Source organism: Siphateles boraxobius, unplaced genomic scaffold (assembly GCF_051911475.1).
Source record: "Siphateles boraxobius isolate OS27281-9 unplaced genomic scaffold, OSU_SipBor_1 7, whole genome shotgun sequence".
NCBI classification, from domain to species: domain Eukaryota; kingdom Metazoa; phylum Chordata; class Actinopteri; order Cypriniformes; family Leuciscidae; genus Siphateles; species Siphateles boraxobius.
Genome location: NW_027509197.1, coordinates 37,149,585 through 37,176,963, shown reverse-complemented (window position 1 = coordinate 37,176,963; position 27,379 = coordinate 37,149,585). Strand labels below are relative to the sequence as shown.

General features: G+C 37.9%; 1 protein-coding gene across 1 annotated transcript; it reads left to right on the top strand.

The window, feature by feature from the left end:
* The first annotated feature begins 668 nt into the window (after nucleotides 1-668).
* Nucleotides 669-25,384, top strand: galnt3 (UDP-N-acetyl-alpha-D-galactosamine:polypeptide N-acetylgalactosaminyltransferase 3 (GalNAc-T3)). The gene is made up of 11 exons (XM_077216380.1): nucleotides 669-801; nucleotides 1,916-2,490; nucleotides 9,108-9,280; nucleotides 15,463-15,612; nucleotides 16,636-16,870; nucleotides 18,220-18,337; nucleotides 19,187-19,387; nucleotides 21,258-21,389; nucleotides 21,578-21,679; nucleotides 22,636-22,788; nucleotides 23,827-25,384. Exons 2-11 carry the CDS (start codon nucleotides 1,994-1,996, stop codon nucleotides 23,938-23,940), a joined length of 1,875 nt encoding a protein of 624 aa, XP_077072495.1. The 5' UTR covers nucleotides 669-801; nucleotides 1,916-1,993; the 3' UTR covers nucleotides 23,941-25,384.
* The last annotated feature ends 1,995 nt before the right edge of the window (nucleotides 25,385-27,379 follow it).

Sequence of the window (27,379 nt, the reverse complement as noted above, 5' to 3'; positions counted from 1 at the left end):
CAATTTATTGTGGTAATATGTTTAAGTGAGTTTATCATTGTCGAATGACACCATCACTGATTTCGCGCGACGTTTTTGCCCAAGTTATTTTGCATGAACCGCATCACCTACTTTGAGACATAGAAATAGTTGAAGCCAGTTATCGTTTGTGGATGAGTTGTGTTTGTGTAACAAAAATATTATAGCTGTGATGCGGGGTGATAGCCTATTATTAATGGTCTGACTGTACTAATTAATGCTTAAACACCCCCAAAGGCAACACCGATTGCGCCCAGAAAATGACTGAAAGAAATGATTTTAAAAAGAACAGCACCTCGCATGCTGTCCCTTTCTTCTTGATTTTACGCGTTCCTGCTCCGTGTCTCCTAACAACATCCCAGCGGAGGGCATGTCCGTGACAATACAGTTAAAAAAAAGTACAAAAAGTAGAATTTTCTTTTTATAAATTATTCTTTTCATAAAACTAAAAAAGTATGGAGGGTGCTCACAATAAAGAAAATCTGTCAAGTGCCTTTCACGTTCTTTTTTTTTTTAATGTTCCTCTAATAAAAAGAGCAACTTTCTCAGTGGAAGAGCAACATTTTTTAAATGATGACGTTGCTGGGCTTACCGTACAAGAGAATGGAATGTACATGATGTGGCGTTTACGCACGCGTTACGCAAGCCCCGCCCCTTTTACCTGTAATACGCGCACCTGGATCCACTACGCGGAAGTCTTGCTGAGATTGCTAGTGTTTGACATCGCCGTGTTCAGCAGTCATTGTTGAAGTTCTAAACTCTTTTGGATATGAACTGCAGTCGGTATGTCTTTCTGTTTCTTTACTGTCTCCGCTTTTTAACGTTTGTTTACGTGATGTTTACATAACTGGACACTGATTCATAGTTGTGCTATAATATGATTAACCCTAAAATGACTCAAAATGACGTCCATAAAGCAACATTTGTCGCATTAAATAGATTTTTATGTCTTCCAGGAATACCTCACCATGTGAACTAATTGTTTTTACTTATATGGATTAAATGGTTTATTAAATATCATATTCATGTTCCGGTTTATATTTAGTTGGAAAGAAAGTAAATAGCAAAGTGTGGTTACACGTTTTTTAGTTGTCTTTGTTACACTGTAATTATACATTTAATTACTGAGTAATAAAGTAAGGTTAGGCCTACACTTTATTTTAAGGTGTCATTGTTACAGTGTAATTATATAATTAATTACTGAGTAACTTAAGCAACTACATGTACTTACTATAGGGTTAGAGTAGGATTAGGATTTGGTTGATGGTTAGTTACATGTAATTATGCATCATTTATAGTTATTACTATAGTAACTCCATGTAACATATGTAGCAATGACACTGTAAAATAAAATGTTACCGTGTTATTTGCTTTTCTCCAAATTTCTGAGACAACACTCCCCCATCTCACATGTAAGTGGTCATTAAAATGTATTTTCATTGACAAAAAAGTGTTTTAGTAAAGAATATGCATCTAATTTTTGATTCACATTATTTCGGCTTACACATTATAAGAGGGGAACCTTAACATGCATTCTAGTGTTGAAAGAAAAAAAAATATTATGATAAATCAAAATGTTTTTTTTGTCTGTCTGATGTTTGTAATATGATTAATACTTTTCCATTGGTTAAAAGCCTCAATTATCATTTGGAAAGTTTTACCCGAAGGCAGTGTTGTTAAAGTAATTAAATTCACAAAATTACCTCTCATGTGAAGAATGATTTCCCAGCCACCTAAAAGAGGCTTAAATATCAAAGAAAACATTTATGTTGGATGTTCAGAACTGGATTTCCAAACTTTTCCTTTCTCAAGCCAGTTGTCAGAAGTGTTTAAGTTGTTGGCAGTAGGTACTCTGCAGTGTCATCTTTTAGTCCTCACCTTTGTCTCCCGTTCACAGGTTGGACAGGCGGTGATGTTTGGCACAGAGAGTGTGTCAGGTGAAGCTTTGTTTCCCACTCTCTGAGCTCCTCAAAGAATGCCACTCTTCCGCAGGCTCATGCGCAGACGACTGCACCCATGGAAGCTCGCCATCGTGGCTTTAGTGTTCGTGACTTTCCTGTTTCTGATGCAGCGAGAGGTGGTCAGTCAGAACCCCCAGGACGAACCCTGGCTCAAAGGGATAGTGGAGAAACGGGATGGCGTTCTTGGGATGGTGATTGGGGCTGTGAATAACTTCCGGGACGCTATGCCGAAGATGCAGATCAAAGCTCCCGTGAGGCAACAGGAGCGCGAGGGCAGTCCGGCCTGTCTATCCGGATACTACACGACCGCTGAGCTCCGACCGGTCCTGGAAAAGCCACCGCAAAACCCCAGCGCCCCAGGGGCTTCTGGGAAGGCTTTTCACACTGACAATCTGGGCCCGTCAGAGCAAAAAGAGAAGGAGAGAGGAGAGGAGAAGCACTGCTTTAACTTGTACGCCAGTGATCGGATCTCTCTGAGCAGAGACCTCGGCCCTGATACCAGACCTCCAGAGTACGTACCACCCCTTTGCTTTATATTTGTCTTTCAGTTATAGCAGCATTTGGTTGAGTGAGAGGTTAGTCAGACTGCTGGACAGGTCATATATTTGTATTGTCTTAATGTATTATCTGTCTCTTTCATATTTAAATATTCAGGGCTTCCACAGAAATATCAAGGAATTTAAAAAACCCATGGTCACTGACATTGATTAAGTGAATATACATTTTTCTAGTCACCATTAAATAAAAATTGACAACTCTTATTTTTTTATAGAACATTTCAGTATTTATTATAATTTTTTTTTTAAATGTATGTGCCCTTGTAATCTTTAATCAAAATAACTTCCCCTCCCTCTTGCAGCGACATCTCTTCTCTTCTCTGATGTCGTGTTTACTGGGGTGAGGGCGGGATAACCAACCTGTCAATCACATGAGATTCACCAATAGCAAACCACAAGCATCCAATCAATTCCGAATGACAAAATCAAGTCCTGCCCTATATTTTTTCTAGTTAGAGAAGTCGTTTCACTCGTCACAATAGGAAAGAAAAGACCATCGCTGCTTCTGTTTCATGTCGACTTTAATGATTTAATCTGCTGGATATTGCGCTCGTTCATGAAACATGAGAAAAACAGATGTGATTGACCCTTTTATGCATAAATTCTCACATTCAGCTCAATTAAAGTATTTATGTAAGAATGGGATTTTGATTTACCTGTGAATGCAGTCTCTAGAGAAATTATAAAAAAAAAAAAATCATCCAGTAGTCATGACCTACCGGAAAAGTCACGTAGAAGTGGAGATTCATTAGTCAAAAAGTGTGGGGAAACCACACTATTGTAAATGTTCAGCTGAAAGGAATAATATTTTACAAAATAGTCATGTTGAAACTCTAGTGTAGTAAACATTTTAGAGGGTCCTTGTGCAAAACTGAAACATAAAAGTGTGTGATCTGCACTCCCCCCCCCCCCCCCCCCCCCAAAACCAACAAAAAATAACATGAGAAGACCTAAATTCGAAATGGTATAATTCTATTGCATATACAGTACTGAGTCTGAGACTTACATTTGCATATACATTTACATATACATTTGCTATTTAGCATTATACTAATTTAAAACATTTTTGTTTTTTTTATACATTTGCTTTATAATATATTTGTACGAGTCACATGATCAGTGTCAATCATTTACTTGATTAGTCACCTACAAATAGTGCAGAATCTAAAATATTTCTTATTTTTCATATCAAAGTGTTTCTTTGCTTGACATTGTTCAAAATAATGTTTGTTTGCATAGAATCTAGAGCAGAATTGATTTATCTGTCTGGATAATCAGTGGCCCTGTGAAACTACAGACTAGCTTTTCTCCTCAGACAAGTTATTTGAACAAGTCTACACCGATGTTGCGACTAATTACTGACTCAGACAAAGATGAGCTTTTCTCTAATTAGACACGTTTGTTCTTGTCCTGATATACATAAAATCAAGCCTGGAGTTCCTATTGCTCATTGTTTTACAAAGTATCACACAATTAGTCAACTGAAAAATAACTTCCAGACTAGGGCTGGTAGTAAAGTAAAAATCTAGTTCAAATAATTAAAATATGCACCAATATAAGTAGAGAAACATCAGTTGTACTCTATTTACAGCATGTGTACTTATAGTGTACTGTCATAGATCGCTCTTCGTCGCCTCTCTCTAGTCATCAGAGATCATTGTCTCCCGAGTACTGAACTACATTTCCCATCTGTCTCCATCTCAGTTCGAGCCTCATCTCTAATCACCTACACAGGTGCAGCCACTTCTCCCCTCTATAAAAGCTGCTTGCTCTCATGGCTCCTTGCGAAGTCTTGTATCAGCCTCGGCATACACCACTGAGCATTCTAGATTCTATTCGACTTTCCTGGTTTCCTGATCCTAGCCTTCCCTTCTGATCTACGAGTTTGTCTGCTGCCTGTCCCGACCCCAGCCTGGTATCGTTTCTGAGTTTGGTTTTGCCCTTCTTGCCTGTTTATCTCTTATTACTCTCTGTGTGCAATCTGTTAATAAAACTACTGCGAATAGATCCGCACGACTCTGACCCTTTGTTACAGAAGACTTCGCCGTCACAGGATCCAGCAGCGATGCAACAGCTAACCTCTGAAGTCTCCAACCAAGCTTCAGTCGTGATTGTACATCAACAACACCTCGGGAAACTAACCACACTTACCGAGGAGTTGGTGAGATCCATGAGGTCTCTCTCGACCCAAGCCACCACTCCTCTTCAATCCGCTGCATCACCAGTTCATAATAATGAATTCATTCAATTCTTCACTATTGACTCACCTCATCATCCCCTCATACTGGGTCTTCCCTGGTTAGAACAGCACAACCCTTCCATCTCGTGGTCCGACAAACGAATTATTCGGTGGTCCGATGCCTGTCTGAAGAAATGCTTATGCACTCCCATCAGAAACCCACCGTCTAACCACTGTTCTGAGAATCCAGACCTCCAGGGGGTACCCGCTGTATATAATGATCTCTCCCTGGCTTTCAGCGAGAATAGAGATTCTCAACTTCCTCCGCACAGATCCAGCGACCGCGCTATTGATTTAATCCCCGGTGCCACCCTCCCGCGGGGAAGAGTATATCCCTTATCTCAGCCGGAGACTGACGCCATGAATGCTTATATTGATGAGCAACTTGCCAAGGGCTTTATCACCACTTCCACTTCACCTGCTTCAGCCGGTTTCTTTTTCGTTAAAAAAAAGGACGTCCGACATCGACCCTGCATTGACTATCGCGGCCTCAAAGAGATTACGGTCAAGTTTCGCTATCTTTTACCCCTGGTCCCAGCCGCCCTGGAACAACTCCGCACCACCAAATATTTCTCTAAGCTAGATCTGCGCAATGCATACAACCTGATCCGTATCAGAGGGGGTGACGAGTGGAACACCGCATTTTCAACTACCACAGGGCACTATGAATACCGGGTCATGCCGTTCGGCCTATCCAACAGTCCGTCAGTGTTCCAAGCCTTTGTAAATGAGATTTTCCGCGATATGCTCAACCAGAGGGTAATAGTATACATCGACGACATCCTGATCTTCTCAGACACACTGGAATTTCATGTTCGGGATGTGCGAGCTGTACTCCAACGCCTCATCAAGAACCGTCTGTATGCCAAAGTGCAGAAATGTGAGTTTCACCAAACTCAGATCACCTTTCTGGGGTACGTCATCGGTGCAGAGGGAGTCACCATGGATGACAGCAAGGTTCGATCCGTAGTTAACTGGCCACAACCCACAACCGTTAAAGAGCTGCAACGGTTCCTGGGCTTTGCTAATTTTTACAGACGGTTCATCCGCAATTTCAGCATCTCCGCAGCTCCACTCACATCCCTCCTACGGGGAGGGGGACGTCAACTAAAGTGGTCTCCCGAGAGTTTATCCACCTTCAACCAACTAAAGGGGAAATTCACCACCTGGTTCACGGACTGGCTTTCCCTGTTCTTACGGACCATCGTAATCTGGAGTACATCAGGTCCGCCAAGCGCCTAAATCCCAGACAGGCCAGATGGTCCCTGTTCTTCTCCAGGTTTGACTTCAAGATAGCCTACCCTCCTGGCTCCAAGAACGGAAAAGCGGACACCCTGTCCCGCCAGTTCGACGGCTCCGCGGTTTCCTCAACGTCCGAACCCATTCTACCCTCGTCGCTCATAGTCGCTCCTGTCCAGTGGGACATAATGACTGAAATCTCCACTGCTCTGAGGGATAGTCCGCCGCCTTCCGAGTGTTCTCCCAACCTCACCTTTGTGCCTCAATGCCTCCGCACCCGAGTCTTGCAGTGGGTCCAAAACACTCCCAGTGCTGGACATCCCGGGATCACTGCGACCAAACATCTGAATTCCCACCGTTTCTGCTGGCCTTCGCTCCAAGCGGACGTGATCTCTTTCGTTTGACAGTGTTCCACCTGTAATATTGTTAAGTCCTCTCATCTCAAGCCAGCTGGTCTACTACAGCCCCTGCCCATACCTCAGCGGCCATGGTCCCACATTGCAATAGACTCTGTTACTGATCTACCTCCTTCTCAGGGTTACACTACTATCCTCTCTGTGGTCGACCGTTTTTCTAAGGCTTGCAGATTCATTCCCCTAGTCGGATTACCCACAGCGCTACAGACGGCAGAGGCCCTGTTACAACATGTCTTTCGCTTGTACGGCTTACCAGAGGACATCGTCTCTGACAGAGGTTCCCAATTCACCTCCCGGGTCTGGCGGTCATTGTGTGGACAACTCAACGTCAGTCTGACGTCTGGCTATCCCCCACAGGCCAATGGACAGGTGGAGAGGTTGAATCATGAGCTCACACGCTTTCTACGCACCTACTGCCACCAAAACCAGCAGGACTGGAGTCGCTTCCTCGTCTGGGCTGAGTACACCCAGAATTCCCTGCGCAAACCCTCGACTGGTCTTACGCCTTTCCAGTGTGTGTTAGGTTTCCAACCCCCGCTATTTCCTTGGTCTGGTGAGCCCACTGACCTCCCCACTGTCGAAACCTAGTTACAGAGGGGCGAGGAAACTTGGAACAACGCTCATGTCCACCTAAAGCGAGCCGTGCACAGAGTCAGAGAGCAGGCGGATCGTCGTAGGAGAGGGGGTATGAGCCCGGTCAGTGGATTTGGCTGTCCACAAGAGATCTACGCCTCCGACTCCCCAGTAAGAAGCTAAGCCCCAGATTCGTGGGTCCCTTCAAGATCCTCAGACGGTTCACTCCGGTGTCATTTCGATTAGCCTTACCACCCTCTTACCGCATCTCCCTTACCTTTCACATGTCTTTGCTTAAACCTGCAGTGGCTCCAAGGAGGGACGGGAACCAGGAGGAGGCCACGGCAGAGACTTCTCCTCCCATCATCATCGAGGATGAAGGGGTCTACCAGGTGAAGGAGATACTCGACTCCAGACGCAGAGGCAGGGTTTTGCAGTATCTCATTGACTGGGAGGGATTTGGTCCTGAGGAGAGATCCTGGGTACCTCCTCAAGACATTCTGGATCCAGCTCTCACCACCACTTTCCATCAGAACCACCCTGAGAAACCTGCTCCTAGACCCCTGTGGGAGACCTCTCCGGATCGTCGGTCCTCGCTTCTGGAGCCGCTCGCAGGAGGGGGGCTCTGTCATAGATCGCTCTTCGTCGCCTCTCCCTAGTCATCAGAGATCATTGTCTCCCGAGTACTGAACTACATTTCCAGTCTGTCTCCATCTCAGTTCGAGCCTCATCTCTAATCACCTACACAGGTGCAGCCACTTCTCCCCTCTATAAAAGCTGCTTGCTCTCATGGCTCCTCGCAAAGTCTTGTATCAGCCTCGGCATACACCACTGAGCATTCTACATTCTATTCGACTTTCCTGGTTTCCTGATCCTAGCCTTCCCTTCTGATCTACGAGTTTCTCTGCTGCCTGTCCCGACCCCAGCCTGGTATCCTTTCTGAGTTTGGATTTGCCCTTCTTGCCTGTTTATCTCTTATTACTCTCTGTGTGCACTCTGTTAATAAAACTACTGCGAATGGATCCGCACGACTCTGACCCTTTGTTACATGTACTTACCTAAGAAAGTACTGGTTAATATAAGGTAACTACATGGGTTAAGGTTAGGTTTAGCAGGGTTAGTTATTACCCAGTTATTGTATTGCACATGGGGAACAGGACTGTAAAAGAAAGTGCTACACAAATATCTTAATAAAATGTTTTAACACATGTACAATATTTCTATGCCAAAACAAATCCTGAGAGATAATGGAAATGAAATGTTGAATCAGTGTTGAACTGATTAATTGAAATTGGCAGTTTAATCTGACTCACAGAAATGAATCAAACTTTCCTCTTCTTTTCTAATGCTGGTTTTGGTACAATCGTAGATGTTATTTTAGTATAATGGAGATACTATTATAGTTTAGTTCATATATTGAGGTGTTTTTTTAAAGTTAGTTTTAGTCATTTTGTTTTGTCATTTGTAAATTTGTGTTTTTGTCATTTTTAATAGTTAGATTTTTTAATATATATATACAGTTTTTATTAGTTTTTATTTCAGTTTTAGTTATTTTAGTATGCCTTTTAGAGATGCACCGATTGATCGGCTGGTGACCGGATATATTTATATTTCATTTTTAATTCTATATTTGTTTTATTTTTATTGGTTATTTCTATATTATTTTATTGCCATCATTACCTGTTTTCATACAGAAGTTTAGTTTGCTAAATATATATTAAAAAAAAAATTAGTTGGATATTGGATGTGAAAAGAAAGAAATGGTTCTTCCATAACACTGCACTTTAGATGTGTGTGAATTTCCCACACCAGGAGTAATTTATATAGTTTTATTTTATAGCGATTATCTGATCAAAAAATATTCTATGCTAAATGTTCTATTAAAGAGAAGATAGAAAATAAATATTTTTGTGTGTGCTGTAAAGTGGTTAGAAAAAATGAAATCGGAATCGGCTAAAATCGGTATCGGCAGCTCAAACTCAATGAAAAATCGGAATTTAAGTTCATCTTTATTTTATTTCAAGTAATGAAGATGTGCTAGAAAAGGTTTTAGTTTTTAGGAAAATGTCCTCTATCCTTCATACTATTCCTTTTCCTCTCTCAGATGCATCGAACAGACATTCAGGCGCTGTCCGCCGCTGCCGACCACAAGCGTGATCATCGTGTTCCACAATGAAGCGTGGAGTACGTTACTGCGGACCGTCTACAGCGTCCTGCACACCTCTCCTGCTCTACTCCTCAAAGAGATCATCCTCGTGGACGACGCCAGCGCTGACGGTAACACCTCAAGCCTGTAGTGCCTCCAGAGTCAGACCACGTGCTTTAATGGGCGTCCGGTTTCACTCAAGCAACCCGATTTACAGATTTCGTGTAGGCCTGCTGACACCTGGACGCTTGTTATACGGGAAGCAGAGCTGTTTGGGAATGTTCTCAGAGGAGTTTTGCTCAGTCAGTGAGGTATAGGGGGGTATCAGTGGACTCTTAAAACCAGATCTGTGACAGGCGGACCAGAAGGAAGAAATGCAAAGAGGAAAATGAGCATTAGAGTGACTGGTTTTCCGAACTGGTTTTACTTCAGGAGATTTATTTGACATTAGACCTCAAGTGGCTCAACTCAACACCGCAACAAAATCGCTTGGTAAAAAAAAAGAAATGTCTTTCAAATCAAACCTTGCAATTTTTTGCAGCATTCATTTTGGCAATATGCAAAATAATTGTTCTAATCGGAATTAAGTTTCTTGAGTTTCAATTGATTCATGTTCCCAGCAACTAAAACAAACACGCAATGTTTATCCTCGCTGTGACTCGTGTTTAAAGGCCTAGTTCATTCAAAAATGATAATTCTGTCATTAATTACTCACCTGATGTCGCTCCAAGGTCGTAAGACTTTCGTTCAAATTCGGAACAGAAATTAAGATATTTTTAATGAAATCTGAGAGATATGTCCTTCCATTGACGGCTACGCAACTGACACTTTGATGCTTCAAAAAGTTCATAAAGAGATCATAAAACTAATTCATATGAATTGAGCGGTTTAGTCCAAATTTTCTGAAGTGACTCGATTACTTTATATGATGAACAGATTTAATTTAGGCTTTTATTCACATATAAACATTCATCAACTCACACATCAGTTGTGGTAAATGGAAGCTCAAGCATGTTCACTTGGCGTGAGAGAACCAATGAGGTTCATTGTTTATTGTTTATTATTTAGATCCCCATTAGCTACTCCATTAAGCAGCAGCTATTCTTCCTGGGGTCTTAACAATTTTTTAACAAAATATTAACATCAAGGCTGTACAACAATGAAGACAAATACAGAAATGCACACAACATCATCTAAGACATCTAATTCACCCACACACAACACAACACATATACACTAAACATAAATTAATATTACAATATAAGCTCTTCTATATATTAAATATTACAGCTGTCCGGGCAAAACACAAAATATGAAAAACACAGTTCATTCTTGTGTCACGCATCACATTTGAGCTTCCGCAAGAACCAATGAGGTTCATTCTCGTGTTACGCATCACGTTTGAGCTTCTGCAAGAACCAATGAGGTTCATTCTCGTGTTACGCATCACGTTTGAGCTTCTGCAAGAACCAATGAGGTTTGTTCTTGCGCGTCAAGCAGATTTGGTTGAGCTTGTTTATGTTCGCTGACCAATGTTAAATGTGAATAAAAGAGTCTCTTCAAAAACTTTGGACTAAACCGCTAAATTCAAATGGATTAGTTTTACGATCTCTTTATGACCTTTTTGAAGCGTCAAAGAGGTAGTTGTGTAGCTGTCAATGAAAGAACAGAAATCTCTCAGATTTCATTGAAAAGATCTTCATTTGTGTTCCGAAGATGTACGAACGTCTTACGAGTTTAGAACAATATAAGGGTGAGTAATTAATGTCATTTTTGGGTGAACTAAACCTTTAATGTAGTCTGGTTTCTTTCGCATTGTGTAGTTTTGATCATGTTTTTGAGGATGATGGTGTGAAGCACAACCTGTTAATGACATTTGACTTATTTTGACTGACTTGCAGATGAATTTGCACCAAAATACCGTTTTGTTTGATTGGGCACAATTTTTTTTACAGCAACAACAAAAGACAAATAAAGCAATTGCTTTCCTAAATATGCACAATTACACAGCTGTTCAAAAGTTTGGGGTCGGTAAGATTTTTTAAAACAATTTCAAAAGAGGTCTCTTGTGTTCACCTTGGCTGAATTCATCTGATCAAAAATTGTCATCAGTCTTAAGTGTCACATGATCCTTCAGAAATCATTCTAATTTGCTGATTTGCTGCTCAAGAAACATTTCTGATTTTTTTTTTTTTTTTGCATTTAAAAATAAATAAAAATCAAACCCACGGTTCGGCACGCACTTGCACCGCGGTTCATCTCAAACCTGACGACGCATACGCATCTATAAAATGGTTTGTTGAAAATAACAACACGTAAAACAGGACAGAGTTAGGCTAATGTATGTTTCTGTCGATGGATACGCATGCGCGCACATAGAAAGCTTGCAAATATTGAGTTCTCTTATCAACATGCCCATCTTGGCGAGTATCCTAGCAAACATAGTAGGTTATATCTTAAGTGAACGTAAACAGTAGAGAAAGAACGCATGTGTCTTGCATTATTCCATGCATTTTCTTAAAGTGACAGCAGCCTAATTTTTCTGCTGTTTGTGATTTTAATGTTAATCAAACAACAAAAGACAATGAAATCACCCACTGCTCTTGACTGAATTGCTTTTGTAACCTTAATAATGATGAATCTTTATTTAATAAAGATAAAGATATTATTAATCCTTCTAACCAGAAATCGTTCTAATTTGCTGATTTGCTGCTCAAGCAACATTTCTGATTATTATCAGGTTTATTATTATACGTTGAAAATATCACATTTTTATGGAAACCATGATACTTTTTTCAGGATTGTTTCATGAACAGAACGTTAGAAAGAACAACATTTTTCCAAAATAGAATTTTTTGGTAACATTCTAAATGTCTTTACTGATACTTTTTTTGATCAATTTAGTGCATCCTTGCCAAATAAAATTATTGGTTTCGTAAAAAAAAAATCTTACTGACCCCAGACTATTGAATGGTAGTCTATATAGTTAGTTGCGTTTGGTTATTTGAATTTAGCATTGATTTTTACCCTGCTGAACAGATCAAAACAAACCTGCTCTGCATTTTTTATTTGAGAACCACCGCACTAGTATAAGCACCTATCCGTTGCCCCGGTTGAGTCACGCAGGGACTGAACTTTCCAATGTGAGGAATGAAAGCCAGGGAATTGGCTTTCAACTATTCTTTTACACTCCCTCTTCTTTTAATTACACCCTCCGTCTCTCTTTCTCAAGCAGTTCCAGCTTCCGCTGAGAAAGACCAGTCTTCTGTGTGTTGACCCCTGCCCTCAGAGGCAGCCAAAACCTATAGGACGTCCCGCAGCGGTGCTGTGAATCATTTCAGCTGCTTTCAGCAGGCTTGTGTTTTACACCTTTACTCTAAAATGATTCTGAAGAGGATAATACATATTATGTGATATCATAAATCATAATGTTTGTGTTGGGAAAGCTACTCTTAAACTGCTGCTTCCCAAGCAACTCATAATTTAAAGTAGTTAAATGGTCAAGCAACCCTCCCTGCTGAGAATAAAAAAGACTAAGGTGTTGGAGAAGACTAAGCCTGGTCTGGTGCAATGGTTTATGGGGGTTTTCCGTTCCATTAGTGTCACCGAAAAGAAATGCAAAAAGTTGGCATGCCGTTTGGTCTGATTTCGAAACTCTTCTGTTTGACGTTACTGTATTTGTTACTATTTTTAGCTAGTTACTCCTAAGTTCTGTATAATATATAACATTATGCCAAAGTGCTGGTAAGTGGCTTTGCCCTGAGGGCTGCTGGGAACTGCAGACTCATGAAAGGAGATATTTATGCTTAATGAATATGTACACACCCATACTAGATTAAAGGTACTGCTTGTGCTTTGTCCTGCTCTTTTGGTAAAAAGGTATTATTATATCTTTTATCCCAGCATACTGAATCTAAGACATATCTTGACAGAATACTGAATCAGTTTGAAGGCAAAATGTTAGACATTTAACCATATACAGTAACATTTAGAAGTTGAAAGAGCACAGACTGACATATAAATAAAACGACTCTGAAATCTGTTCCAAAAACTAGTGAACCGCTTTGCTCTACTGACTCGACCTCATACTGACTACATAGGCAGCTGCCTTCTAAGGGAGCATCCAAAATGAAGAGACATATGCTTTTATGCTCTACATATGCTTGATAGTTTAATAAGCATAGAAATACTTGAATAAGCATTATAGTGCTCACAAACATATTAAATTCAATTCAATTCAATTCAAATTTATTTGTATAGCGCTTTTCACAATACACATTGTCTCAAAGCAGCTTTACAGAAATTGCATTTCGGAAATGTACATAGAAAAATACAGTTAGTTAATCAAGTATTAATTTATGGCATAACATATCGCCGGCTTTGAGTCGTCTCTTCACAGGCGTCGAGTCGTCTCTTCACAGGCGTTGGGGCATCTAAAGTCTCCGTGAGAGGCTGGATACAAACTGGAGCTGACGAACGCTATTTACCTCGGGACTAGCGTCCCGAGATAACAGCAGAAAGGCAGATGGGAAATAATTAGCATAGCTGATGTTCATAATGTTAATGCATTCGAACTGATTCAGCAGTATCAAAGGTTAAGCATTAAGTGAATGCTTGGTTAAAGAGATGCGTCTTTAATCTAGTTTTAAACTGGGACAGCGAGTCTGAGTCTCGTACAATATCAGGAAGGCTATTCCAGAGTTTAGGAGCTAAATGCGAGAACGCCCTCCCTCCTTTAGTGGACTTAGATATCCTAGGAATGACCAGAAGCCTCGAATTTAGTGATCTTAAAGAGCGCGATGGATTGTATGGCGATAGAAGGTCTGTTAAATACACAGGAGCTAAACCATTTAGGGCTTTATAGGTCAGTAGGAATACTTTGTAATTGATACGTAACTTAATAGGTAACCAGTGTAGAGATGATAAAATAGGTGTTATATGATCATATTTTCTTGATCTAGTAAGAACTCTAGCAGCTGCATTTTGCACTAACTGTAGCTTGTTGATTGAGGATGTAGGACAGCCAGCTAATAAAGCATTACAGTAATCTAGTCTCGAGGTCATGAATGCATGAACTAACTTTTCTGCATCAGAAACAGATAGCATGTTGCGTAGCTTAGCAATGTTTCTAAGGTGGAAAAAGGCTGTTCTTGTAATATATGAAATATGATTTTCGAAAGTCAAGTTGCGGTCTAGTATAACACCCAGGTCTTTTACTGTAGTGGATAAAGTAACAGGACATCCTTCTAAATTAAAGTTGTATTGTAAGGGATTTTGTGGGTAGTTTTTTGGACCAATAAGTAGTACCTCCGTTTTATCTGAATTTAATAGCAGGAAATTACACGTCATCCAGCATTTTATATCATTTAGACACTCTGTCAATTTAGATAAGTTAGTGTTTTCATCTGGTCGTGATGAGATATATAATTGAGTGTCATCAGCATAACAGTGGAAATTAATTCCATGTTTTCTTATAATATTACCAAGTGGCAGCATATATATTGAGAATAGCAGAGGGCCTAACACCGATCCTTGCGGCACTCCATAGTCTACTGACGTTATCTTTGATTTTTCCCCATTTAGACAGACAAAATGGTAACGGTCTGATAAGTAAGATCTAAACCAGCTTAATGCCTTAATGCCTACATATTAATATGTAAATATACACTAACGTTTAGAAGTTTGGATTTGGTAAGATTTTTATATGTTTTTGACAGAAGTCTTTTATACTCACCAAGGCTTCATTTATTTGATCAAAAATACATAAAAAAGCAGTAATATTATTACAATTCAAAATAACTGTTTTTAATATTAATTTATTTTAAAATATTATTTATTCCCGTGATGCAAAGCTGAATTTTCAGCATCATTACGCAGCTGCTCAAGAAAAAAATATTATCATCAATGTTGAAAACAGCTGCTTTATATTTTTGTGGAAACTGACACTTTTTTCAGGATTATTTGATGAATAGGACATTTAAAAGAACATCATTTATTGGAAATAAAAATTGTTTGTAACATAAATGTCTTTATGGTCAATTTTGATCAATTTAATACATCCTGGCTGAATGACAATATTCTTTTCTTTAAGAAAAAATCTTAGCGGCCACAAGATATTCCATTTTTATAACAAACATGTCTCTCATTTCATCTTCCATCTGGAGGCATTTTGTACTGAGCTTGTTGTAATGCATTCTGTGATTCCCTTCTCTCTGAAAGGATGCATGCCTTGAATTTTGCGTAAAGAAGTTTGAACAAATACTGATTGTAAAACGCACAACAACACATTGTTTTGACTTTCTGTTTCTCACAGAGCGACTAAAGGACGAACTGGACGAGTATCTGAAACAGCTGCACATCGTTCGCGTGGTCCGCCAGCGTGAGCGTAAAGGCCTGATCACTGCCCGGCTCCTCGGGGCCTCCGTGGCCACAGGGGACACTCTCACCTTCCTGGATGCCCACTGTGAGTAGCCAAACTCCGGCATGTGAAACCACTGAGTTATATGAGCGACTTACCATTTTAAAGAGTAAATCACTCCCACTCAAGTTGCTGGATTCACATTAATATGGTTCGTCTCTTAATAAAAACATACTTTTTATAACAAGCCTGTGGTCAGTTAGAGCTGCTCTACGCTGGAAAGAATCTGGTGCTTTTTAATTCCGTTTGAATTTAGGCTTGTTAAACATTCATGATGTTATTTAGACCGTGTTTGGGTCCTCCGCTGGTGTGGCTGACTGGGATACGGTCAGGCAGAATGCAACAATTTGCTCAAATTGATTTAGAACACAGTCTTATTTATTCATATCGTCTGTGTTTTTTCATCTGAGTGTTGTAAGTAAATACATTCAAGTAAATAAGAGTAAAAGGGGATGGTTTAAAGCCTAAGGATTGGAATGTACTCAATGCAAGTTTGCAAACTTAAAGAGGCCATATTATGCCCAGTGTCTTGATCTTTATTTTTAGGCTCTACCAGAATAGGTTTTCATGCTTGAATGTTCAAAAAACACATTATTTTCCCCATATTTGAAGTTGCAGCACCTCTCTTCCCGGTCTGTCCGTAACGCTCTGTTTAGTTCCTGTCTCCATAAAGCCCCTCCTTCTCAAAAGCACAATGTAATCTGATTGGTTGGCTGGACCAATGTGTTGTGATCGGTCCATCGTCATGTTTCTGAAATGTACCGCCCTTTACCATAACCGCAAGTTTCAACACACTACTAACCAACTCGTCCAGGCTCCGCCCCTTTATTCTGTGTATGCCTTTGCCGGGAAATATTTAAATGAGGAATATTCCCGGAATAAAAACTCAAGACTAGTTTCAGGGAGTTCAGAAACAGTGACACTGATATAATATGGACTTTGTTCTTTGTAACTTCGTAGATGCTCAAACAGCAACATTACAAACTAAAGAAAGATGAATTTTTAAAAAGCATATTAGGTCCTCTTTGATTTCTCAGACTTCAGCTTTATCATGCTTCATTTGTTTAGGTGAATGTTTCCACGGATGGCTTGAGCCGCTGCTGGCCAGGATAGCGGAGAACTCCACTGCCGTAGTGAGTCCTGACATCACCACCATTGACCTGAACACATTTGAGTTCATGAAACCCTCACCGTACGGACAGCACCATAACCGGGGGAATTTCGACTGGGGCCTGTCCTTTGGCTGGGAAACCCTTCCAGATCATGAGAAACAGAGGCGCAAAGATGAGACATACCCAATTAAGTAAGGAAACGTTAAGCTTTACAATAAAGTAGGGGTGTAACGGTTCTCATTTAAAAAATCAAACCCACGGTTCGGCACGCACTTGCACCGTGTTTCATCTCAAATCTGACGACGCATACGCATCTATAAAATGGTTTGTTGAAAATAACAACATGTAAAACAGGACAGAGTTAGGCTAATGTATGTTTCTGTCGATGGATACGCATGCGCGCACATAGAAAGCTTGCAAATATTGAGTTTTCTTATGTCAACATGCCCATCTTGGCGAGTATCCTAGCAAACATAGTAGGTTATATCTTAAGTGAACGTAAACAGTAGAGAAAGAACGCATGTGTCTTGCATTATTCCATGCATTTTCTTAAAGTGACAGCAGCCTAATTTTTCTGCTCTTTGTGATTTTAATGTTAATCAAACAACAAAAGACAATGAAATCACCCACTGCTCTTGACTGAATTGCTTTTGTAACCTTAATAATGATGAATCTTTATTTAATAAAGATAAAGATATTATTAATCCTAAAGATAAGGAGATTATTAATTTTTATCTTAAAGATACAGTGGAGATTATATGCAGTGTTTTTACATTTGATTACTTTATTCAATTTCTGTACCTGAAAACTACTGTTGGAAACCTGAAAAGCACTGTTTATTTTATTTGTATAATTTGCTCTTTTGTATTTATTTGTGCTGTTGCTTGTAGTTTGATTATTTGTTCTTATTTTCTTTATTTTTATTTGACAGTAGTCCTTTTTTCCCTGAACATAGCACATACTGAACCGTACCGAAACCGTGATACAAACCAAACCGTGAGTAATTTGAACCATTACCCCCGTGAAATAAAGGAATAGTTCACCCAAAAATGAAAATTATTTACTCATGCCATGACTTTCCAAAGCCATAATACTACTGTTCAAAATGTTTTTAAAAGAAGTCTCTTATTCTCACCAAGGCTGCATTTATTTGATCAAAAATACTGTAAAACAATAATATTGGGAAGTATTACAATTTAAAAGAACTGTTTTCTATTTTAAAATATTTTAAAATGTAATTAATTTCCGTGAGTTTTTCTTTTATGTTCAGTGGAAAATAAAAAGGTTTGAAACAACATGACTTTTCCTTAAATGCTTTTACTGAGAGAGAAAATAGATTTGATAATACTCAGAAGTGAATTGTTTTTCCATTAAATGTTTTTATTATACACACAAACGCAACGCAACGCACGCACACACACACACACACACACACACACACACACAAAAACCCCCCCCCCACACATTTCAGTAATTTTCTATCTAATGAAAAACATGCAACAGAGAAACATTTACACTGTAATCGCATTTGTCCTCGCAGGACGCCGACGTTCGCAGGGGGATTGTTCTCCATTTCCAGAGATTACTTCTACCATGTAGGAAGTTATGATGAGGAGATGGAGATTTGGGGAGGAGAAAATATTGAAATGTCCTTCAGGGTGAGTCAAAATTCATGTTACACAGTCCTTGTTTATGAACATCTTTAGGCCGTTCTTTGCACATACACACAACCGTTCGACAGTTAAGAAATTAATAGTTTTATTCAGAAAGGTCACATTTTATTGTTCAAAAGTGACAGTAAAGACATTTACAATGTTACAAAAGATTTCTGTTTCAAATAAACTCTGCTCATTTTGAACTTTCTATTCATCAAAGATTATCATGGTTTCCACAAAAGTATTTAGCCGCACAACTGTTTTCAACATCAATAATAATACATATTCATAATATTACAGTTTTTACTGTTTTTCTTTTCAATCAAATAAAGGCAGCCTTGGAGAGCAAAATACCCCAGACTTTTGAATAGTAGTGTATATTGATTGTCAATCTTGAATGAAGCAAGACTGATTTCTGCATTTGCAATGTAATGGATCAAACACTTTTAAAGATTCACGGAAAGAACATTATTAAGTTTTGTCTGTTACTGTAATTGCTTGGTATCTAAATGTTCTTTAGTTATTTGAGAAATTACCACATTTACTGTTAAATTAAGTAAAAGATGTGTATGTAACTTAAACTTACATTAACTTTTGTAGGGACGTTTGTGAACACTTAAGTAGTGATGCGAATGAATCATTGAGTCAGAATGGCAATGAATCAATTTCCAACTCTAATGGCATTTCTGCTTTAAAAGTTTAAATCAGTGACAATACAAAAGCAAGGCTTGGGAAACTAGTTAAACGACACTGTCTTTATTTAAAAATCTGTCCATGAAGTTTCCTTATGTGTGTATATTGGGTAAATAAAGCCTTTCCTTTTCCTCTCTCTTCTCTGCTGTCGTCCTTCAGGTGTGGCAGTGCGGCGGCCAGCTTGAGATCATCCCCTGTTCAGTCGTCGGTCACGTGTTTCGCACTAAGAGTCCGCACACCTTCCCCAAAGGCACGCAGGTGATCGCTCGTAACCAGGTGCGTCTGGCGGAGGTCTGGATGGATGACTTTAAAGAGATCTTCTACCGGAGGAACCAGCAGGCCGCTCAAATCGCCAAAGAGGTACAACTCCCAGTTAGGGTGACCACCATCAAACCAACCAAATGTGGGACGATTATAAGTTTGTGTGGGACAATGTGGGACTAAAACATAACCTGAAACTGTTATATAATGTTTATCTAACTTAATAAAAACATTTGTATTCTGCCTTTGAGCTGATAAAAATGATTTGTTCTTTAGTCCCTTCCAGAAAACACCATTACATCACAATGTAACATACCATTTCTTTATTTTACAGTACATGCCATTTAAATTCAACATCACTGGCAGCAGGCATCATGCAGATCACTATTTTTAAAACAGTTCTGACCAAGTCCAACTAAAATCCAACAAAATAAATAATGAACAAATTTAGATATAAACCAACATGAATTTAGATAATTGACAGTCTCATATATTAAGAATATATTAAACCAAAAATGTTGTTGATGTGAATTAAAAACAACCACAGCATTCAGTTAAATTTAAAATTTAATTTACCGAATTATCCATTTGTTTTCTGACAGAAACACATGGAACGAATCACCGCTCCACATTTTGATTGACAGCCGTCTCAACCCACTAGTGACCGTGTTTACTCTTTTCCTTCAAACCATTGGATAGGATTTTAAAAACGGCTGTTTTATTTGTACTTCTGACGAAGCGCTGTTAAATATAGATGAAAAACTACTCCGCAAAAAGAATAAATAAAATGCTTTCTTAGAAAGGCAAAAGAACTAATGCACGTTTTCTTAATATGATCATTAAAACCAACAGACTGATGAAAATGCGGGACATTTTCTCAATATGCGACGTGCGGGACAAGAGTGAAAATGCTGTGCGGTACAATGCAAAGCGGGACGGGTGCTCACCCACTCCCAGTCCCTCATTATTGTAACAGTTGTAGACTGTAACACTGTAGAGGTTTAGTTGGTGGCTAGTGTGTTGCTCCCAAAATTTGAAGAGCTCTCCCAGTCTGATTCCTCCTCTTTAGGTTTTCCCAACTGACCTATAAAATAAAGGCTAATATATGTATATTAATAATACATTAATACATATAATTACTGCTTATTAATAGTTAGTAAGGTGGTTTTTAAGTTTAGGTATTGGGTAGGGTTAAGTGATGTAGAATATGGCATTACTATGTGCTTTATATGTACTAGTAAACAGCCAATATCCTATAATATGTATATATAGTCTTTTTGAAAAAGTTTTTTTAAGTCTTGTTTTAAAAAGCTGTTGAAATAAATTATTTTATTCATATAAATATGTTATATGTTATAGCTTTTTAATGTTTTAAATTATTTAAATGTATTATTATAACCATTTATATACATTTAATTATTGAATTTATCTATCCTTTCAAATAAAGGAAAAAGGCTAATGATCAAAATAAATAATAATTATAATAAAATTATAAAACTATAAATACAGTTAAAAATGTAAATAATAAATACAACTTTTTATTAATTATTTTTTAAGATTGGCATTACTTCATTATTAAAAATAAAATATTTTATTTAATTAGAATGAAATGTAATATTTTATAAATAATATATTTTTTATAATTTTTATAAAATTTGATTTACCTAAATAATTAAACTGCCACCCTGCAGTTGTGTTATACAAATGGATTTCCTGCATTTGTTTGGTGGCATCGTGGAGTTAAGAGTTATGAGATAAAGGCCTTTTGCCAGGCTTTCGTTGTGCCGGTCTTCTGCAGACTAAACCACAGAAATCCCTCAACATTCCCAACGTGAAGCCAAGACCTGATGCTGGTTCATAACTGTAGACAGACAGCTTTAAAGTGGAGCCTCAGACAGCTTTAATAGGAGACTCAAAGACAGTTTCTGTAATGAAGCTACCATCTCTCTCTCTCTCTCTCTCTCTCCAGCGCTCTTTTGGAGACGTCTCCAAGCGTGTAGATCTCCGGGAAAAGCTCCAGTGTAAGAACTTTTCCTGGTATTTGAAGAACGTCTATCCGGAGGTCTTCATGCCCGATCTCAATCCGCTGCAGTTTGGCGCGGTGAGTGTGTGTGTGTGTGTGTGTACAGTGGCTCTTTCGCTCTCTTTATTCATCTCCCTCTCTGGTGTCGTGTCTGCGGTTTCCCACCATGCTGCGGATCTCGGAGAAAGCCGTTCTGTAAAACCTTGTTTTAACAGCTTTCATGTTACAACACCACAATCCGTTCCATTTCCTCCTTCTCCCTCCAGATAAAGAACGTCGGGAAGGAGGCCTGTTTGGACGCGGGAGAGAGTAACGAAGGAGGGAAACCTCTCATTATGTACCCCTGCCACGGGATGGGAGGAAACCAGGTAATTGGAGCAGGAACAGTTTGTCCTGTGTATAATTCAAGTGAATAGAGAAAACCACATATAGGTTAAACCAATTCTTTTTTGAGAAATCTGGTACAAAATATGAACAATAATTTAAATCAGGTGAAAGTTATTTTCTTTTCTGTTCTTCTCTTTATTATATATTATATTATAATAATGTAATCAGATGAAGGTGCTCTTTTGAGGAATTTATTTTCTTAAAGGAAGAGTAAAAAAAAAAAAAAACAGTCCATTCAATCCAAGCACTATGTTTTATTATATAATATTTAAAGTAAGGCGAAGGTGCTTTTGAGGTATTTTTTATTTAGTTTATTTTATTTTCCTTGAAGGAACAGTAAAACAACAATAAATTCGATCATATAATTCAATTACAATACAATTCGATCATATATTTATTGCATAATGTTTTAGGTGCTTTTGAGGTATTTTTTAATTTAACTTTTTATTTACTTTTTTTCCATGAAGGAGCAGTAAAAAAAACTATAAAAAATAGTCCATACAATTCAAGCACTTTATTATATTATATAATATTTTTAATCAGGTAAAGTTGCTTTTGATGTATTTATTTAATTTTTTTAAATTTATTTTTATTTAAAGTAACTGTAAAAATACCATACAAAGAGTGTATATTATTCATGTATATTCCAAGTTCTGAAGTAATGCGATGGCGTTTTGCGATGAACAGACCAAAATGTATGTTGTTATTCTCTCAGAATCTTTTCCTGTGCCCGAGATCTCAAATGTCACAGTTTCTGAACACAAGCACGAATGATATTTGGGAGAGATTTGTTCTAGGTGCATCGCAAATATCATTTTAATTAGTTCCCTTGATATGTGTTCCAGAACCTCTCAGGAGTTTCCAGACACACATCTTTATCTATTTAATGAAATGTTTTCTCGATGGTGAAGGTCATTTCTCTCCTCTGATCGTACAGTATTTTGAGTACTCGACCCATCATGAGATCCGGCACAACATTCAGAAGGAGCTCTGTTTGCACGGGACGGATGGAGTGGTGAAACTCGAGGAGTGCCAGTATAAAGGACACGACACCATCACTGGACCTCAGCAGAGATGGGAGCTCAGAGAGGTAAAACAACATTTAAAGGCCAAGCTGGAGCTCTTGTTTCTCACACACTCGTTCTCTCTTCTTCACAAGCCTCTGATCTTCAAACTCAGCTCCACAACTGCCCGAGGCTCTGCTGTGTTCCTCAACTCACGCCAACATTGTGTTCAGAGACCTGTCATCTCCGCTTGATGATCCTTTCATCAAAACTCAAACATTGCAATATGTGTGGCCTATCTATCTATCTATCTATCTATCTATCTATCTATCTATCTATCTATCTATCTATCTATCTATCTATCTATCTATCTATCTATCTATCTATCTATCTATCTATCTATCTATCTATCTATCTATCTATCTACCTACCTACCTATCTATCTATCTATCTATCTATCTATCTATCTATCTATCTATCTATCTATCTATCTATCTATCTATCTATCTATCTATCTATCTATCTATCTATCTATCTATCTATCTATCTATCTATCTATCTATCTATCTATCTATCTACCTATCTATCTATCTACCTATATATTTATCTATCTATCTATCTATCTATCTATCTATCTATCTATCTATCTATCTATCTATCTATCTATCTATCTATCTATCTATCTATCTATCTATCTATCTATCTATCTATCTATCTATCTATCTTACAGTTGTTGTTTTTTTGCTCTAAAAATATTTTTCTTACTCCACATTTCTCTTGCTCCATCTTGGATTGTCACACTGCATTATGCGATTGCTTTACATACATGCAATTCTGCCCAAATCTGGGCTTTTGGAACAACCCTTGGGTCTGAACTGAAGCACACCTATAATGCCTTAAAATACCGCCTACAAAGGCATCTCACCTGTGCAAAATCAAAATAGACTTTTTGAGCAGACTAAACCCAAAGCATATATTCAAGAATAAAGACAACAAGAGACAAGAGCTTATAAGTGCATGGCTTCCTGTCTAATGCTAATTTAAGCCTGCTAATGTTTGGTTTTGTGATCTGGCCAGACAGTGGTGCTGATAGATCCTGCTGTGTTATTTTATTCCCTTTGCAGGATCAGCTGTTCTACAACAAGGGCTCGAAACAGTGCCTGGGCATTCGTCACGAGAACCCCTCTCTAGTGCCCTGCAATCCAGCCGACAAACACCAGCTCTGGGTCTTCACTTGAATGGCGGAACCACTGACACACACACGCACACGCACACACACACACGCACGCACGCACAGTACCGGACAGTCTTCTATTTGACACAGATACAAATTTTAATTTATTTTTGTATGCATAAAATATTGCTGCTGGAATATCTATTGGACCAAAAACACAGCATTCACAGACATTCCAGTCTATAGGGGCCAGGACACCTTCTGGGTGGGCACGCAAAAATGTACAGTAAAGTTTTATTATCTGTCGTATTTCATTCCATTGTGTCTGAAAGACTACAGGACATGTTTCCTTGCACAGTTGCTTTTCTAAACTAAAGTTTTACCGGAAACGCTCAACCACAGTGATGCTCGATGTCAGCTGCATTTTTTTTTTAATGTGAATTACAGATTATGGACGTCTGACAAGAGCAGAGGCCTTGAAATATTCTTCAAATAATATTATGCAAGCAGATCTCACAGCACCAAAGACTTCCTGAAAGTACCTTCTCCATATTCCCTTTTTTTTTTTTTTTTAACAGTGGTGTTGTTTTTTCCTTACACGTTCCTGGGGTCATTTCTGTTCTGCAGCACCTTTTGAAAACGGAATATTATTGTGTTGTAATTTTAGGGAGTATTTCTATAAACGGGTTTAGCAGACTTTCAGGAATATGTTCAGGTCAAAGTCAGACACTTCAAGTATATTCATTTTAATTTGATTATTGTGATTATTAACAGTGGCAAGAACATTAACAAGAATGGATATTTAAAAGCTTAAGTAGTGAAGGATTGAAATTGAGTAATATTAAGTTGGAAAACTCAATCACCAAATGAAACAAAATCATTTTTGTTTTGTTTGAAACCTTTCAGTTAGAGCAAAATAACTGGAAAATTTTTTGTTTTTTTATTGTAGAAGTGCAGCAAAACATGGCAAATATGAGTAGTAAAATTATTTGATTAAGTTTAATATTTTATCCAGCATAATAAGACATATGATGGAGACATAGCAATGTGCTGCATAACAGGAATGACACTGATCAGAGATTCTCAGTCAAACATTTTAAAGGGAATTTCGGTGGGATGTTTTTGTTTTAGCCATTATTTTATTTATTTATTTACCTTATTATGTTTTCCTTTGTATATTTTGTGACCGCGAGACTCTCAGTGAGTGCCAGAGACTGGCAGCAGGGGGCGCACTTACACAAGCGTCTGCGTTCCGAGAGTCCTGACGAGCAGAACCCAGCAACCGCAAAACAACAGAGAAATCTATTGATACTTTTAAAAATTACATCAAATGTTTACATCAGTCAGAAAAATTGTGCTGAATATGGCTTATAAACCATGAAATTGCCTTGAATTGATGTAGATCATGTTCTTTGTTTATAATACATTTTATAAAGAAAAAAAATGTGAGAGTGTTTATGAATTACAGAAAATTATTAATAGTTCCTATTAAAGATGGAGAAATGTAATGTTTAATGCTGTTATTATTTCTATCCATCTACATATCTATCTATCTATCTATCTATCTATCTACACTCAAAAAAAATATGCTGTTGAATGAACTTACTTAAATTAAGGAAAGCTTTTCCACGAAAATGAATTAGATTTTTCCAACAAAATCTAATTTGTTTGAAATCATTTGTTGTAATCTTGTTGTATGAACTTAAGTCAATTTAGTCATCCCTGCTAGATAAAGTTTTGTCAGGTTGATTATATTTAATTTTTGCCCTGTCTAAAATCACCAACATTATAATATTTGGCTAATTTGACTCTACAGTTATTTCCAATGATAGGAGCTTCTAATGTTCAGTTTAATTAAAACTACTTTTTTACAGAGTAATATTGAATATTACTTATGCAGGTCTGCAATTGAGGTTTAATGCATGTATAGAGTATATTGAGCGCCCACAGCCCTAAACTAAACACAGTCACCACTCTTCTGCATAATGCTAACCACAAAATTCAAAAACATTAAAGAAAGTCTTCTAAGTTTCTAATATAACTGAATATTAAACATTAACATTAACTAACAACATCTTTCCATTTACAGAAAAACACATAAAATAACACTTTAATCCCTAAATTTACCCTCCTAATGCAGTCCCTTGCAAAGCATGCTGGGAACTACAGATCCACTGCCCAGTTAGTTGTCATCAAAAATGATTCATGTAGTTTTCTCACGAATTAATTAAGTAAACTTCAGTTTTAAATATATTAGGTTGATTGAACACAATTAAATTAAGTTGTGACAAAATATTAAGCAATTGTGTTACTCTTGCTTATTTTAATTAATTAAATTATCTATCTGTCTGTCTATCTATCGTGTCAGTCTATCTATCTATCTATCATCTATCTATCTATCTATCTATCTATCTATCTATCTATCTATCTATCATCTATCTATCTATCTATCTATCTATCTATCTATCTATCTATCTATCTATCTATCTATCTATCTATCCACCTATCTATCTATCTATCTATCTATCTATCTATCTATCTATCTATCTATCTATCTATCTATCTATCTATCTATCTATCTATCTATCTATCTATCTATCTATCTATCCGCCTATCTATCTATCTATCTATCCGCCTATCTATCTATCTATCTATCTATCTATCTATCTATCTATCTATCTATCTATCTATCTATCTATCTATCTATCTATCTATCTATCTATCTATCTATCTATCTATCTGTCTGAACTCATGAAGACTTTTTGAGGCAAGGGTTTGTCAAGCTATGAATCAGAGTTTGTCTTGACAAACTTTATTTTTGTTTTATGACCCAACAAGAAGCGCTTTAACAAAGAGAATTTTTATTCAATACATACCGTTTAAGTAACGCACAATAAATACACATTATAATAGATCATTCATAAGAAATACTGAAAACAGAACGAGAACTGCGATTCTAACTGGTAACATCATGATATGACTCCTGTCTGCAGCCAGTTCATCCGGTCCCACTTTAGTGACATTACATCTGTACACGTGTCTTTCATATCCCATAATGCATCAAAGATTGAGGTCTATTGTACCAGCACTGTGTAAGTCAAGAGGTGAAATAAAGACAAATCAATTCTAGAAGGCAAAACAGTGTGAATTTGCCTTCTTAGGATCTGAAAATGATTTATAAAATGAAGGCATTTGCGTTTAAGTAAACCACTGGTTACTTAAGCCAAGGCAGTGATCCAGTGCTGATGCCCTCCAGATTCCCATCACAACATTCATCTTTACTGGTGATACTTCTGCACCACTGGCAGCCATGATCCCAGCTGCTATTATAATTATACCATAAACAGTGGAAATTGAGATTAAGAGTCATAATTATGACTATGAAAATGAATTATGATAAAACAATTATGACCTCAAAAGTCAAAAATGACAAAAAGTCACACTTGTAGCATAAACAAATCATAATATTACTCGTATTTATGACTTTGTCACTTTCGATTTTT